This window comes from Zerene cesonia, chromosome 6 (assembly GCF_012273895.1).
Source record: "Zerene cesonia ecotype Mississippi chromosome 6, Zerene_cesonia_1.1, whole genome shotgun sequence".
Taxonomy (NCBI): domain Eukaryota; kingdom Metazoa; phylum Arthropoda; class Insecta; order Lepidoptera; family Pieridae; genus Zerene; species Zerene cesonia.
Window position 1 is genome coordinate 4,083,278 of NC_052107.1, and position 15,522 is coordinate 4,098,799.

General features: G+C 31.5%; 2 protein-coding genes across 5 annotated transcripts in view; one reads left to right on the top strand and one right to left on the bottom strand.

Moving 5' to 3' along the window:
• Positions 1–4,784: 4,784 nt before the first annotated feature.
• Positions 4,785–9,025, top strand: LOC119840339 (venom carboxylesterase-6-like). 4 transcript variants are annotated; one of them, XM_038366902.1, is made up of 5 exons: positions 4,947–5,395; positions 5,509–5,694; positions 6,345–6,610; positions 6,695–7,642; positions 8,339–9,025. In XM_038366902.1, exons 2-5 carry the CDS (start codon positions 5,545–5,547, stop codon positions 8,550–8,552), a joined length of 1,578 nt encoding a protein of 525 aa, XP_038222830.1. In that variant the 5' UTR covers positions 4,947–5,395; positions 5,509–5,544; the 3' UTR covers positions 8,553–9,025. The 4 variants fall into 4 exon arrangements, with proteins under 4 accessions (XP_038222828.1, XP_038222830.1, XP_038222827.1 ...); XM_038366900.1 differs by lacking the exon at positions 4,947–5,395 and adding an exon at positions 4,785–4,921 and having other exon boundaries at positions 6,345–7,642; XM_038366899.1 differs by having other exon boundaries at positions 6,345–7,642.
• A 2,823-nt stretch (positions 9,026–11,848) lies between these two features.
• LOC119840413 (importin subunit alpha-7) overlaps positions 11,849–15,522 on the bottom strand; it is a 9,907-nt gene continuing 6,233 nt past the window's right edge. The window contains exons 8-11 of the mRNA XM_038367013.1: positions 14,244–14,376; positions 13,844–14,010; positions 12,714–12,932; positions 11,849–12,312 (exon numbers count right to left, since the gene is read on the bottom strand). Coding sequence (XP_038222941.1) covers positions 12,742–12,932; positions 13,844–14,010; positions 14,244–14,376 — 491 coding nt within the window. The 3' untranslated portion in view covers positions 11,849–12,312; positions 12,714–12,741. The remainder of the gene's footprint in view (positions 12,313–12,713; positions 12,933–13,843; positions 14,011–14,243; positions 14,377–15,522) is intronic.

Below are 15,522 nucleotides of genomic sequence, written 5' to 3' on the forward strand. Positions count from 1 at the left end.
CGAGCCTGGAAATTATTTTTCAGCTACATTACTTATACTTTATAGCTTATTATATTGAAAATGTTTTATTGTTTAAACAACCGCCTTTACGACTTGCGTAAAATTTATTTGTTTATTTATAACAAAAAACTTAATACACAGTATTTTTCCATATTCCACATAGCTCGTGAGATGTTAATAATACAGTCATTTGTAATAACGATAGTTTTATTGTATCTTCAAATTAAAAAAATCCGCTGTGAGAACAATGAAGAAATGTAATAAATAATAAATTAAACGTATAAATTTCTAGGAAAAAAAAACGATTTACATGATTCTCAGTATTTTTTTGAATAATATGATATAATTACAGGAGAAAAGAAGCTTATGAAATTGCTGAATCAGTAATGAAGGTATTTGTTAATATTTTTACCGAATGTTACTCAAAAACTATGCCAAACCAGCGGTAAGTACTAATACAATCCTCATCTATCTATCCTAACTAAGAGAGGATTTTTTTGTTTACTCACTGCTGGCACAGATAATATAAAACTATACTCTGCTGGTCATGACAGAACATTTTTAGAGGAACCACCGGTTGTACTACATCGGTACCGCATAATTTAGACTGAAATAAAATACAATGCAGCCTGCGGGTCAAGAGTACCTAGCAAAACCTATGATAGAGAGAGTGGAGTTTCCGTTAACAGGAGTGGACTGAATTCGATTATTCAGATCGAGTTGTAGCAGTGGCCAAAGAGTAATTACAATATCCGTCATATGACTCATTGAGTTTTATTGCATTCAAATGCTTTATAAATGAGAAATAAAAAAAAATAGAAGTAGTAAGTTTGTTTGGTATTAAATTTAAAATAAAATTTAACCAATTTAACCAAATAATTTGTAAAATTTCGTGTTTACCTTTCTGTTTAACCAATACAATATACAAAAAAAAAACAAATCAAACTCTGTTGTGTAGTTTTTCATAAATGGCGACGATAGACAAACAGCGGAAAGTGAGTTTTTAACACTACACGTAGATACGTCATAAAGCTTCTCTGTAACAATTTTCTTAAAATTATCATTGACAAATACATTTTACAGCTATTTCGTGGATAATTTAAATATTTTCATAAACACCCCATCCAAGACGACTGTTGGAGTAGCTGATAAATTCACAACCAACAGAAAATTCTTTGCTAACATGATATCCACACCAACATTCAAAAATATGCTTGCAAATGATGTGAATGAACTTAAAAAAAATATGGTAAAGAAATTAAGATACTGTGATGATTCTATAATGAAGCAAGAGGTATTAAATGAATTTTACGAACGGGAAGTGGACCAAACAAGATTATAAACTTCACAATAAATTACTAAAATTGAGCAATTTTTTGTTTTATTTATGCTGATTTTGCACGATGTTTGACACTGATGCTTCTCATCAGAGAGTGCTCTATTATCTAAATATTCGTTTTGCCTCGGTTCCGCAAGTATTTTATTAATTACACGATCAGTTATCCACACAATCACTTCAACCTGCGCACCATTGGAGAGATAATTTAATGGAGAACATTTCTGTCACTGAAAAAAATGGATTTAATGTAATAAAACCTAAGAAAAAATACAGAAATAGTCAAAAGAAAATTCCCGTCAATCAATACTTTCTTTTCTTTGGGACACGATAACTTGCTTAAAAATTCATCAATTGAATCATTTTTTTTATTAGCTTCAAATCCAAGATCCGGTGATTGGTATTGAGAATGGTGATTATATACTGTACCATTTATCAATAAAAAACTAAATCTGACAAAAATACACATGAGTGCTTGTATATCTATTTTCGAACACTCGATTATTCAATACATTAAATATTTCTTTTTATCTAACGAATGAGCATCATGAACTTTATTAGCTAATTTTTAACTTAGGTAACACATAAGTGATATAATATAATCGCAGTCCAAAATCCAAAATAAAACAAAAATTACCCATGTGATAAGTTACCTACTACCACAGACAACATAATAGTATGCTACTACGAAGCAGTTTAATTTATATTAATTACTAGCGGTCCGCCCTGACTTCACCCATGGTACATATATAGCCTTCCTCAATAAATGGGCTATCTTCACTGAAAAAAAAATTCAAATCGGACCATTAGTTCCTGAGATAAGTGCGTTCAAACAAACAAACAAACTCTTCAGCTTTATAATATTAGTATAGATTAGCTGTACATGTCTTTACAACATACCTTTTTTACCTATATATATTCCTTCTAATTTAATACGTGCGAAGCCGCGGACTAAAGCTAGTCGAATATAAGCAATAACAAGTAAAAAGTTTGTTATGTAATCAATCCTCATCTACAAAACACAACCATAGATTGATCTGATTCTAGCAATGCATTTTCTCAGAAAGGAAAAACCAATCGAAGGATTGTTTTTGATAAAGAAACAATTATCCAAGATCTCTCATCTTATATAGAAACTACATTATTAATATCAGGCGAAATTGGCGCTGCCCTTGGACACTTCATGCACCAAAATTACCAACAGGATTATTGACTAATAGGAAACCTTTATGTATAATAGAGTAATATAACACTCATTCTATATGTTTTCCATACTCTTGCTTAAAATTAAAATCCTTGTTCAACAGAAACAATGAAGTGATATTCTATCCTACTATCCTACTTAATATTATAAATGCAAAAGTTTGTAAGAATGTGAGTGTGTTTGTTGCTCTTTCACGCAAAAACTACTAAACCGATTGCAATGAAATTTGGTACGTAGACAGCTGGACAACTGGAATAACATATAGGCAACTTTTTATCCCGATATTCCTACGGGATACGGGCTTACGCAGATGAAACCGCGGGGCGCAGCTAGTTTTCTATAAACCTTTTTACATCTATTTTCTGTAACTCTGGGACATGGGTGCATTTCTATCGAAAACTGTTGGCGTCATTATTTTAGCCGCCGCTTCTACGAAAGCTTCTTAGGCAGCGAGTTTTCTATAACTCTAAAAGGATTTGTAATCTGTGTTTTATAACCCCTATGTAAATACTGCCTAAACGGCGGAACCAAGGTAGTATAATCCTACGGGGCACTTGTACTTATTTTTCTGTGCTACGGATAAGGCACTTTAGCCTTAGTGTTTTCTGGTGCTGCCACATGCGTTTATTTTCCCTCTTTTAGGTTATAAAGAAATGTTTTGAATAATAAATAAATAAATTTTGAATAATAATTATAGTAATTCGTGTTTGTCTCTGAAGGATCAGGATAATTAGGATTTTTTGACGTTTTTAATGGAAGTATTCATATAAGTACTAGTTTAGTATTATGTTATTTGTGATATTAGTATGCATGATCTATATCCCTATTAATATATTAATTATGATAAAATAGACATAGACATAGACATAGACATACATTTATTCACAATCAAACACACACACAACAATTAACAAAAAAAAAAAAAAAGACAAAACACTGAGCATAAAACAGGAAATAAAAGAAGAAAAAAAAACATAAAAAGAAAAGAAATAAAATAAAAACTAAGTTACTGTGATGTGTTATGGCTGTGAAAAGGTCCAGGCTCAGCTTTATATGCCATGAGTCAGTTGACCCATGAAGCTGTTAATTCTGCCAGAACCCAGAAGGAAGATGGATAGATTAGAAAGAAATAAATAAACACAAATAAATCAACAATGATGTTAGGCTACATTATAGATAAATATGTTTAAGAGACAAGTGAATGAATTGAAGGATAGAATATTTAAATTACCACAAAAATAGAAAAAAAAGACCAGGATTTATATATAAATAACGGATAGCAAATAACAGTGAGAATAATGTAAATAAATAAATAAATGCTACACAAAAAACAAACAATAAAAAGTCGGAAGCTAAGATACAGTACTACTTATTAAGTCAGATTCTGTACCGACAAAAGGTGCTTCCTGTACGCACGTCGGAAGCTAAATTTAGACTGCAGACATTTAATAGGAGGTGGTATATTATTCCAGCATTTGGTAGCAGAGTATCTGAAGCTCCCACGAAATGCTGCAGTTTTGTGCGCCGGCACTGACAACTCCTTAGTTATACTCCTAACCTCATTTCTGCTTCTCTGACTTCGCCACTCTAGTTTAGAATATAAATATTCAGGCGTTTTATTCTTCACTATGTCAAACATCATACAGGCAAGAAAGAGATTTTGTCGGTTCTTAATTTTCAGATGATTGAGAGTGTTGATGGAGTTACGTGGTTACGGTATGGTATGTTTAAGCAGAAGCGAGTGCAGGCATTCTGTAGCCTTTGAATAAGCCGCTGCGATCGTTCCAAGAGGATAATAGATAGAAAATAGATATAATATCAAAATAGATACTAGCGCATGCCAATCTATAAATATTTTTATCTTTTTGTTGTGCGTGAGATAATGACATTGCCGTATTATTAAGCAGGATCCATACCTAAAAAAATCCCAAAAACTACTTAAACACAGATTAAGCAGTTACGATCTTGACAGTCAATAAAACCGGCTACGTCGATGAGGACAAAAAATCTTTTGTCTGTAGGTAGTATACAGAATATTATCGAAAAAAAGATACTTCATGGTTTATACCTAGTAGTTGTAAGTTTAATGGGACATATTAAGCCAAACGCATTAAATAACATAAATGAATGCTAATTCAATAATCTCCGTATTAGATGTGAAGAAATTATTTTCCGCATTAGATGGCAACAAATTATCAATAGGTAGATTGATAATTTTTTTTAATATGTACATTTGAATTAAGTGTAAGGTTCTAATTAAGTGCTATTTCCTTAGCCATTGACAAAAGGTGTGGTAACCCTGATAAATATAGTGGAATATTTTGGAATGTTTCAAAGTTGACTTATTTCTAACTGTAAGCACAGAGTACCTACACAATAAAGTAAGTATATATAGTAGTATCGTTTAGTAAATTACTTACTCTGTGGTATCATTCGCATTTAAGTGCCGACTAAATACAACGTATCTACTATTTATATTCAAGTAGTAGGTACTAGGTAGTGTTTAATAACATGCTATCCAACTCCAAGGTCTGAGGTCTAGCGGAGGTAACCAGTCTCCAATTGTCCACAGAGCAAAGGGCACAGAGTACAATTTTATTCAAATACGCACTCGTCACAACAAGTGTTAACTTCAGATTGTCTCGTAGTGTAAGATTTCTATCAAAAGAGTGTCTTACTTAGGGATATAAAAAAATATTTACTTATAAATGATACATGTTAATTATCAAATAGTAATAAGTAATTTAGAACATTTATACACGTGATATAATTAATAGGTTTAGGATAAATTTAATTATCTACAATAAACAAGATAAGATTTGTTATGAAAAAACTATTTGATTCTTAATCAAGAGGTAAGGTTGAAAGTTTTATACTAGTGCTATTTAAGATAAATGTATATAAATGAATATCTACATACTTTTGATTTATTCAGTATTTCATATGAGATTATAACGTAATCTTACAGCTTATGTGATGAATAAAAACTTAAAATATACACAAAATGGAAAACTTGCCTGAAGAATCCAAGTATATTATAGAAACTGAAGAGGGCCCTATTTGTGGATATATTGACAAAAGAGATGAAGGAACGTATTACAAATTCAAAAGCATACCATATGCAGAACCACCATTGGGACGTCTTAGATTTTTGGTAATTTATTTATTTGAAACTAAAAAGAACCTACTTGTCTTGATCAATTATTTAACGGGTTATGTATAACGGATTATGTATATATCTCTATACTTTTAAAATGTGAGTGTTTCAATATATGCACTTTAAAATGTATCCTTATAATAACAAAGCGTTTTCTAGGATTTATTAATTACTTATTAATAGGTTAACTTTTTTGTCAAGATTTTAAGAGTTTTTGTCCTGGATAACAAGCTAAATATCATTCTTTTATCTGTTCTTGAGGTGTAAGCGGAATAACTTGATTTTCTTCTATTTAAATAGATTTACTTAAATTGTCTGAATTTTGTTCATTAGAAAAATATTATGTCTGAAACTTTGTCTCTTTGACCATTAAACATTTTTAATGGATTTTGACACAATTTATTCTGTTATTGTGGTCTCAAGGATACTTCCCATGACCATGATTGTTGTAAAGTATTTGAAATGTCATATTACAATGAGTTAATCATGTTTTAAACTCGATAAGACATGATTAACTCACTGTTTATTTTTAAGGCAAATGTATACACATTTGCCTTAAAAACAAACATGAAAATACTTAATACTCCAAATGCTTTAAAATTAAAAAATAAATTTACTAATTATCCATTGAATACAAATTGTTTTAGCCTCCAAAGGCTAACAAGCCTTGGAAAGATTTACTTGACTGCACTCAAGATGCACCAGTGCCAATGGGTTTTTTCTTAGAACAGGAAATTATTGGTTCTGAAGATTGCCTTTATATTGAAGTTTCAACGCCCAATGTCACACCTGAAGTACCACTACCTGTTATGTTTTGGATTGGAAGCTTCAGCTTCATATTTTACATTGATCAAATTCTTGATCCAACTTTAATTAACAATCAAAATATTGTGTTTGTCAGATGCGGTTTTAGGTTAGGACCTTTTGGTTTCCTCTCTGTAAATGATTTTACTGCTCCCGGAAACAGTGGTTTAAAAGATATTGTCTTTGCTCTTAGATGGATGCAAAGGAATATTAGCAAATTTGGAGGTGATCCCAATAATATTACAGCATTTGGAAGTAGCACTGGAGGTGCCATTGTACATTTACTGATGCTTTCACCTATGGCAGAAGGCTTATTCCACAAAGCCATTATACAAAGCTCTAGTGCCTTAAATGGATGGTCATTAGGGAGGAATCCTGTGGAGGGGGTAATAGAATTAGCTAAGCAATTGGCCATTACAAAAACAGACAAAGTTGAAATTGTGGAAGAGATGCGCACCATTCCAGCTGAAGATATAGTTAAAGCATATATTTTATGTCATCAATTGGCCGAAAGAAATGATTCATTTGACTCCATCTTTAAACCTTGTATAGAAAATGAATTTGAAGGCCAGTCTGTATTTCTAAGTAAAAGTCCCGCTATCATTTTAAAATCTGGCAATTTCAATAAAGTACCTCTTATTATAGGAAGCAATAATATTGAAGCATCTGTAATACAATACATAAAGGCAGATTTTTATGAAGACTATGAAAAGTTCAATAAGAATGTTAGTTTATTAGTTCCAAAAACATTAGCCAATGTGAACTGTGATATTTCCAAAAAAATTGGACAACAAATACTATCATTCTACTTTGAAGGTGCTGAGAGTATAAACGAACTCACAAGGAAACAATATTTGCAGTTTCTAACAGATTATTATTTTCTATATTACATGGACAAAACTATAAGGATACACAGTCAGGTCGCTCCTGAATGCAATATTTATTACTATGTAGTACATTACGGGGGAGAGTGGTATGTGCCTAAGATATTGGACTTCTTTAATTCCATAGGACATGCGGGCGAAATACCATTTCTATTCAGAATAAAATCATCAACATCTGAATACTATAAAGGAAGCCGAGACTCAATTATAACAAGGAACAGAGTTATTAAAATGTGGACAAATTTTGCTAAATATGGGTATGTGTTCAGATTGTTGTATAATATTTTGAAAAAATTAATCCAAGAATATTGTTAAAGGAAAGTTTACAGTAAAATTTAAACAATTTTCAGTATTCTTGCTAATGTAAAATTCCTCTCACTTTCCTATAATTGTTATCAACTATACATTCAGTTATATTGCATTTAATGATGACAAATCACAATAAAAAAACACATTTTGTGTTTTCATTAATTTAGCATAATTGCTTAATAATCGCAGTAACATATTACAATGATAACAATAATTTAAATAGTGACTAGAGATTTTATTTTTAATAAAACATCCTTATAGTAACTTATCTAAAAAGTATAAATGATATGACGAAATGTTTTAATGTTTTCTATATCTCAATTTTCACGAGATTTAATATATTTGAATATAATTATAATTAGATTCCATACTAAAGATTATTATTTACTAGGTATTAGTATTGGGTAGCTATTCCATACTAGGCACATTTTTTACTCAATAGCAATTTAAGTTTCTGGAAATATTTTTTCAATGGTCTGTGTGGTAAATATTAAAATCTTACAAATAGAAAAGAATGTTAATCGTTCCTATAAAATACATTAAAAACATGGCTGAAGGGCAAATTAACTTTTGGGATTTTGAGACAATTTGTCTATGGTTTTACACCAATGTAAAATATTTATTTTAATTTATTTCTTTTTTAGAAACCCAACTCCAACAGACGATGATAATTTGTTGCAAATAACGTGGGATCCTGTGGAGAATGAGAATAAGCTTAATTTCTTAAGTATAGGTGCTGAATTGACGAAAGGCAGAAATCCATTTTATGAACGTATGATGTTTTGGGAGAAATTACATCAAGAACATGTTTTATTGAAAATAATAACACATTTTAATGATATGGGCCTAAAATTTTAAGTTGTTAATATATAGTTGATTTTTTATGAAGTTTATGTATATTCTGTTGAAATAATTGTTTTTATTAATTACTGTTAATTATTGTACTTTTACTATATTATCTCAAAAGGTTTCAATTAGGTTATATTTTACGAAATTCGGAGAAAACTTTTATTGCTACTATTGTGGTTAAAGTAGAAACTTGAATTTTATTTTTATATAAAGGAGTCACAAATGAATAAATCAACACCAAACAACGTGCCATAATTATTAAATGCAAAAGAACAATTAAAACAAACACTTCTATCATAAAGTTTTATATAGAATGATATACAGCAGTGTTAGGTATCTACACACAAAATCATTTTTTCTTTATTATTGTATTACACATTTCTTTAAAAGATGTTTCCGGAAGGACTGCTGACTGCACTACACTACACCCCTCCTGTAATTAGGATTAGGAATCACGTGAACTTTAATTTTTTTTTTTTCAAGGAGTAAGACGCTGGATTTTTTCTTATAGCTATCAATTAAATCTGGTTAGTTTCATCTATTGGTTTTGATATGATTACAGGTCCACTGTTTAGGAATCGAGATATTTGACACAATTTATTTGTGAATCACAAATTGTGATATTATCGCTTCACTTATGAGAAATCTCCTCCTCAGTGTGGACGTGATATGAAGTGATTTGTGAGCACTTACTTTTTTCGCCATTTTTGAGCCAATCGTCAGTCAGTTATTTATTTTATTGCAATCTATATATAGTCTATTCGCGTTAAGTTCAACTATGGAATTACAGGATAAGGCTATTTATTTCGCAGTGAAGTAGAGATAAAAGTAGACCCCAATAATTTTTTTGGTTCATATTTTTGGTGAGTGTCGCTACGCTAACTTAGTTTAAATGAAACAAATTTAACTTAAAATTACATGAATGAATTATCAGTATCGCTTGATTCTCAAATCACATTTATAACGATGTATTCCGAATTCCACTTGAAATTTTCTTATGACGCAGTTGCAGCACTTGTTTGCAATTTTATCAATTTAAAACAATTTTTTATTTGGGATCACACTACAAATGAATTGGATTCAGTTTGGTGTTGGTGGTAAGCGAAGAATTATATTGCTATTTCCTTTGACAGTTTCGTCTATTTATTTGTTATATTATGGAGTAACCGGTGACTGAAGCCGAGTTTCTGATTTTTATCATTCTAATCGGTTGGGGGTCGTGGCTCCGGCAACGATGTCTTACTATTTTCTTACAGCCAATGTCACTTTATCAGATGCTAAGGATGGGTTTGCCCGGAAGTGAGAAGTGTGTGTTTTAGTTGAAATGTAATAAACACAGGTTTTATGGCTGAAATATGAGGTACCCCAGCAAGACAATCGTGAAGTGCTGAAAATATAAGGCTGTTTTCAGGGTAGGATTACAATCCTACTACATATAATACGTTAGGCAAAGAAAAATATACGTGGGAAACAGTTTCTTGATGTTAATATTGATTGGATGTTTAATTCTTACATTTATAGCATTAAAATGCTTATAAATTTCGTCGTTCTAATTTGCATATATTTTTCAATTGTTTATTATTTGTGTCATAAACACTGATCATGTTCTATGGATAAATGCTCTCGAAAGTCAAATTGGTGTTGAGATATGATATAATTTTCTTTAGGAGTTTTAAGATTTCTTACCAAAATCGCACATTTTTGCCAGGACAAATGTTTAGCTGTAAGCATCTTACATTACGTGAGTGCGTTTAACATATTTATGAGTCATAAATATCTGGGAAAATTTCCGGATGCCATGCAGAGCTTGCATAGGTATACCAATAAATTGGGGTATTAAGGTAATTTTCCCTTAAACAGTTTTGAGGTTATAAGCTTTTTTTAGGAAAAGATTCTTGGTTTCCCCTTTCACTTACTTGGGACATGTCAGTGAGATCGTTAGACTAAGTTGTAAACCTTTGCCTAAGATATTGAGTGACCCACTCGCTGTCCATTGGGATTGAAAAAGTTAACTCAAAGTTTCTTCTATATCGATTCGCGCCCAGTTTCCGTTTGGTACAAACGTAACCATGGTAAAGAATTATTCTTATGACAGTTTTTTTATTGTAAAAGTTAATTTTTTACAGGTACCAACCTAATTATACCTTGTTATGTTACCAAAGCACATTATTAATTATTTAACTCCTAAACGAGGCTTATCATTCCATAATACTCTCTGTAATTCGTCACAAATTAATGTGTCGGTGTATTTTTATATGTTTTAATATTGGTAAATCTTACGGGATCCCAAGATGAGATTACTTCATATAGTATATCTATTTTTATAAATACGAAAGCAAGGATTAATTAAATGAAAATTAGAATGTTTGAATACCTATGTTGATTTTTTTGTGTTAATAAAAGTGAAAACAATAGTTGTGTAGTTTCATTAATAATACATATGGCTTTATTGAATGCTTTCAACAGGTGGTCGGAGAGCGGTTGAAAGGAGAGTATAAATAATTTTAATTATATTCATTTTTATTATATTGAAAATGTGTATATGCGTATTTGGTACAAAGTTTTAACTCTTTATATTATTATATTTTAACTCTTATACTAGCTGTCCGCCCCGGCTTCGCCCGTGGTACATATAAAGCCTAAATTCTCCCTCAATACTTTTATTGTAGGGCATCTAAAACTGAAAGAATTCAAAACGGACCAGTAGTTCCTGAGATTAGCACGTTCAAACAAACAAACTCTTCAGCTTTATAATATATAGCTGTCCAATTGAATATCTGAATTATTGCGATTAGAGTTATATAAATATATAACTCTTATCGCAATTTAAATAATATCAAACGAACTAACTAACCCTTCAGCTTTATAGGTATACTGGTTTGGATCTTTCAATAAAGATATGTTACGGAACCCTATTTTTTTCCAAAATAAAATATAGTCTATGTTACTCGTGGATAATGTAGCTTTTGAATGGTGAAAGAATTTTTAAAATAGGTCTAGTAGTTTTTGAGCCTATTCATTACAACCAAACAAACAAACAAAGTTTTCCTCTTTATAATATTAGTGTAGATATACGTTATTAATATTTTGAAGAATTTGAAGTATTTGTTTATAGGAAAAAGTATCAGTGTAAATGCTTTAAATAGTAACTCAGACTCAGACTGCCTTATAAACACAGTTGCACGAGGCAAGAGGAAAATAATGATGTAATAAATAATTTTATAATTAGCCTATGTCTATTTAGTGAACTGATTAAATATATAGTAAAGGATAACATATTGTGAGATAAGAATAATAATACAAAATGTAACTGCACGTCTTTATTTCATGAGATAAAAGAAACATATAAATCATTATTGTAACCTGACGTTCCAGTTGATTTCCAATAAAATATTTGAGTGATGAATATTAAAAATTAAAGCAGTTAAAAAACAACAAAAATATATGGTTACCAATCTTTAAGACGTTATAACGAATAAAGTTTGCTTTCTATCACATAACAATACATAGATAATATAATGTAAAGGTTAAAATAAAGATTGGCGTGGCCAACGTAATGTATATAATTACAATAAAATAATTGAACTAGATATGCCGTTATCTACAATTGCGAAAAGAATATAAGAGGCGAGGTTTATGTTAATAAATTTAGACATAAATATAATTAACACAATCTACACTACTGCATAATGGGTGCAAAATATAATTACACTCTGGTGTAGTTGTTTAAGTTGCGGAAGCCATTAGTCGTCCTTCCCTCAATAGGCATCTAGAACAAATTAAACACAACACATGTAAAATTGCAGAACACTCAACCTTTCTGCAGAGAACATCACTAAATAGTATAAAACAAAGTCGCTTTCTCTGTCCCCATATCCCTATGTATGCTTAAATCTTTAAAACTACGCAACGGATTTACATGGGTTTTTTTTTAATAGATAGTGTGATTCAAGAAGGTTTATAAGAAAATTAAAATCTTTTTAACTACTCCGAATTAACGCGTGCGAAGCCGCGGGCAAAAGCTAGTCTATTTTATATATGAAAATATCCATTTCACATTATCCTTCGGAGATTAAAAAGGAACCCACAGACAAATCCATTTCATCCAACTTAAAATCAGTGGCTGAGGTGACCTTAGGCATCTAAAAAAAACCATAGACAAACATCTACCTCCTGCACAATACGAGCCGGCGTCCGTCTAGAACTGGTAGCCGCCCATCGGCACGGACTGGTCCGCGCTGAAGGTGTACTGCTCCGTGGTGGAGGAGACCTCGGGCGCGAGCCGGCTGTCCTCGCCCTCCGACCCGAAGTAGTTCTCGATGATCTCGAACGACTTGTGGTATATGTCGAGGTTCTCGTGCGACTGCAGGAACTCGATCTTGTCTAAGCCTGGCGGAATTACAGGTTTTGGTTATAATTCAACCAGATGCACCCCGCGGTTTCACCCGCGTAGGTCCGTATCCCGTAGGATTATCGGGATAAAAAGTTGCCTATATGTTATTCCAGTTGTCCAGCTGTCTACGTACCAAATTCCATTGCCATCGGTTCAGTACTTTTTGCGTGCAACACACACACATCCTTACAAACTTTCGCATTTATAATATTGAGTAGGATAGGATATAGTTTAGTTAGGATTGTCTATGTTGTGCGAGGCCAAAACCCACTAGCGGGTCACCGCGTCTGATAAGTGGGTAAGTAAGTATGATTATCTTTTTCATCTATATCAACTTCAAACGAAAATAAGTAAAATAAGAAGACCTTTAGCACTGAACTATAAAGTACAGTTAGTTGGATATACAGCTTTATTGCTATTTCATTTACCAGTAGAATTTGCGATTCATAGTGGATATTAACAACACCATAGTAGCGTGCCAGTATTCATTAGTCTGCTAACACCAAGGAACCAACAGCGTAAAATAAGTGGACCGTTCTAAACTATCTTACAAGTAGAAATGCGCAAAGAATATTGAATGCAATACACAGAGCCAAGATTGTTTTACAAGCAATCCGGCTTTTCACTTTGCCTTAAACAAAATAAGTACTATGCTATTTGTATATAAATTATGTAAATTTTTGCGTAAAATATATTAATTTCTATATATATTAAATTCTCGTGTCATAATGTTCGTTCCTATACACCTCCGAAACGGCTGAACCGATTGTCATAAAATTTGTGTGCATGTCCCGTAGGTCGGGGAAACGGCCAAAATCTATATTTCATATGCCTAAATGATAAGTGTAAGGCAGAACAACGTTTGCCGTGACAGTTAGTACGTATTAAATAAAATATAATTTATTACCAAAACATTCTTCAATCAGTCCGGCGTACGGGTTATTGCGTTGGTCGGTTTGTAATCCTGCTTTCAATATATTGTCAAGTCCATTGAGAGCCACTTGCACCGTTTTCGCGTCCGTCAAAGTTAATAGATCACATAGAGGCGGTATACAGCCTTGTTCGACGAGATAGCTATAAAGCAAACATACAAAATCATATTTACTATAAACATATGATATTTAACAACCAAAGTTTTTTTTTATAAATTCATAAATAAGAAAAAAATTACAAAACTCAAATTTTAATCTTAGTGTGGTTCCTTTTGTCTCTTTTAGAAGACCCAAAAGGATTAAAATATTGCTATTCACCAAATTGGCTTAATTTTATTTTCAGATGGACAAGCATACTTATATTTATATTAATACCTGATTTGCGCGTGAGTTCCTCCACTGGTCGCGTTAGTTATAGCCCACGCGGCTTCTTTCCTCGTCTTGAACTCTGCGTGCCTCAGTATGTCTATCAGAGTTGGGAAAATGTTTGCGTCTATTACAGCCTGTTAATAATAATATTGTTAATAAAAAAAAAATATTATACATTTACAACTTATCAATCTAAACACATTATTTGATAGTAATCAATTTTTAAATCTCCTTGTATGGTGCAAACACATCCAAAATTTGTTTAATTTTATATTTTTTTTTGTCATATACAGATAAATAATTGACCACCCATCGGTTGTCCGTGAACATGGAACTTCCTCATTTTCTTTTTTTCTGTCTATTATATGTATATACAAATCATGAAATCATGAAAGGTATATATCAATGCTCAAACATCAGCTCCATATAACGTCTGATAAGATTGCCAATTTTTATTTATCAATATCTTTTCGATGATGCGTGAATGTCAAACTACACTTATTTTAAAACCGATAAGCGCGAGAAATAGATTTAAAAGGTATCATAGTTGTGGCAAGAATTGTTTCAACAGCATAATACTGGAAATTTGTGGTTGACAAGTCATTACATCACTGCTTGCTGCCAAATTGTAAGTCATACCTTTAAGATCGAGCATAGAGAATAGACTGATAATAAAAAAAATTATAGACATAATGAATATGTTTTTATATGACAGTTTATTTAAACTGTGTTACTTAGTGTTGTGTATTGAAATCGTTTCATTCCATTCATATTATACAACGCACAACCAATAAAACTGTGCTATGAGAAATGACTTAAACTGTTTTTTTTATCTCTGTAACTACACATATATATGAAATAACATGATTTTATGGAATAATATTACAACTACTGAGCCGGCAAAAAATCTATTGCCAGGACTCCCATATAATTAGTGGTATATAAACCGGTTAACGATCTATTCTTTCTATCTATAAAAGTGTATAAAATTTCATAAAAATCGGTCCAGCTATTTTCTAGGAGTATGGCAACTCGCAACTAACACGCTTTATGACGCATACATGATTTGATATACAAGTTTATTGACCTATTATTATATGTTCTACTACTATTATATATTCTATGCCACTTTTTAGTTCAACTATCAAAAATTTTTTTACTCTATGTTCTATTGTTATCGATATGCATACGAAGATTCGGCGCAATCTAACGTTAACAAGGAGATTGGTTTATTTTTACAGAAATTTAATGTTAACTTTAATTATACCCGATGTTTGTGATGCAT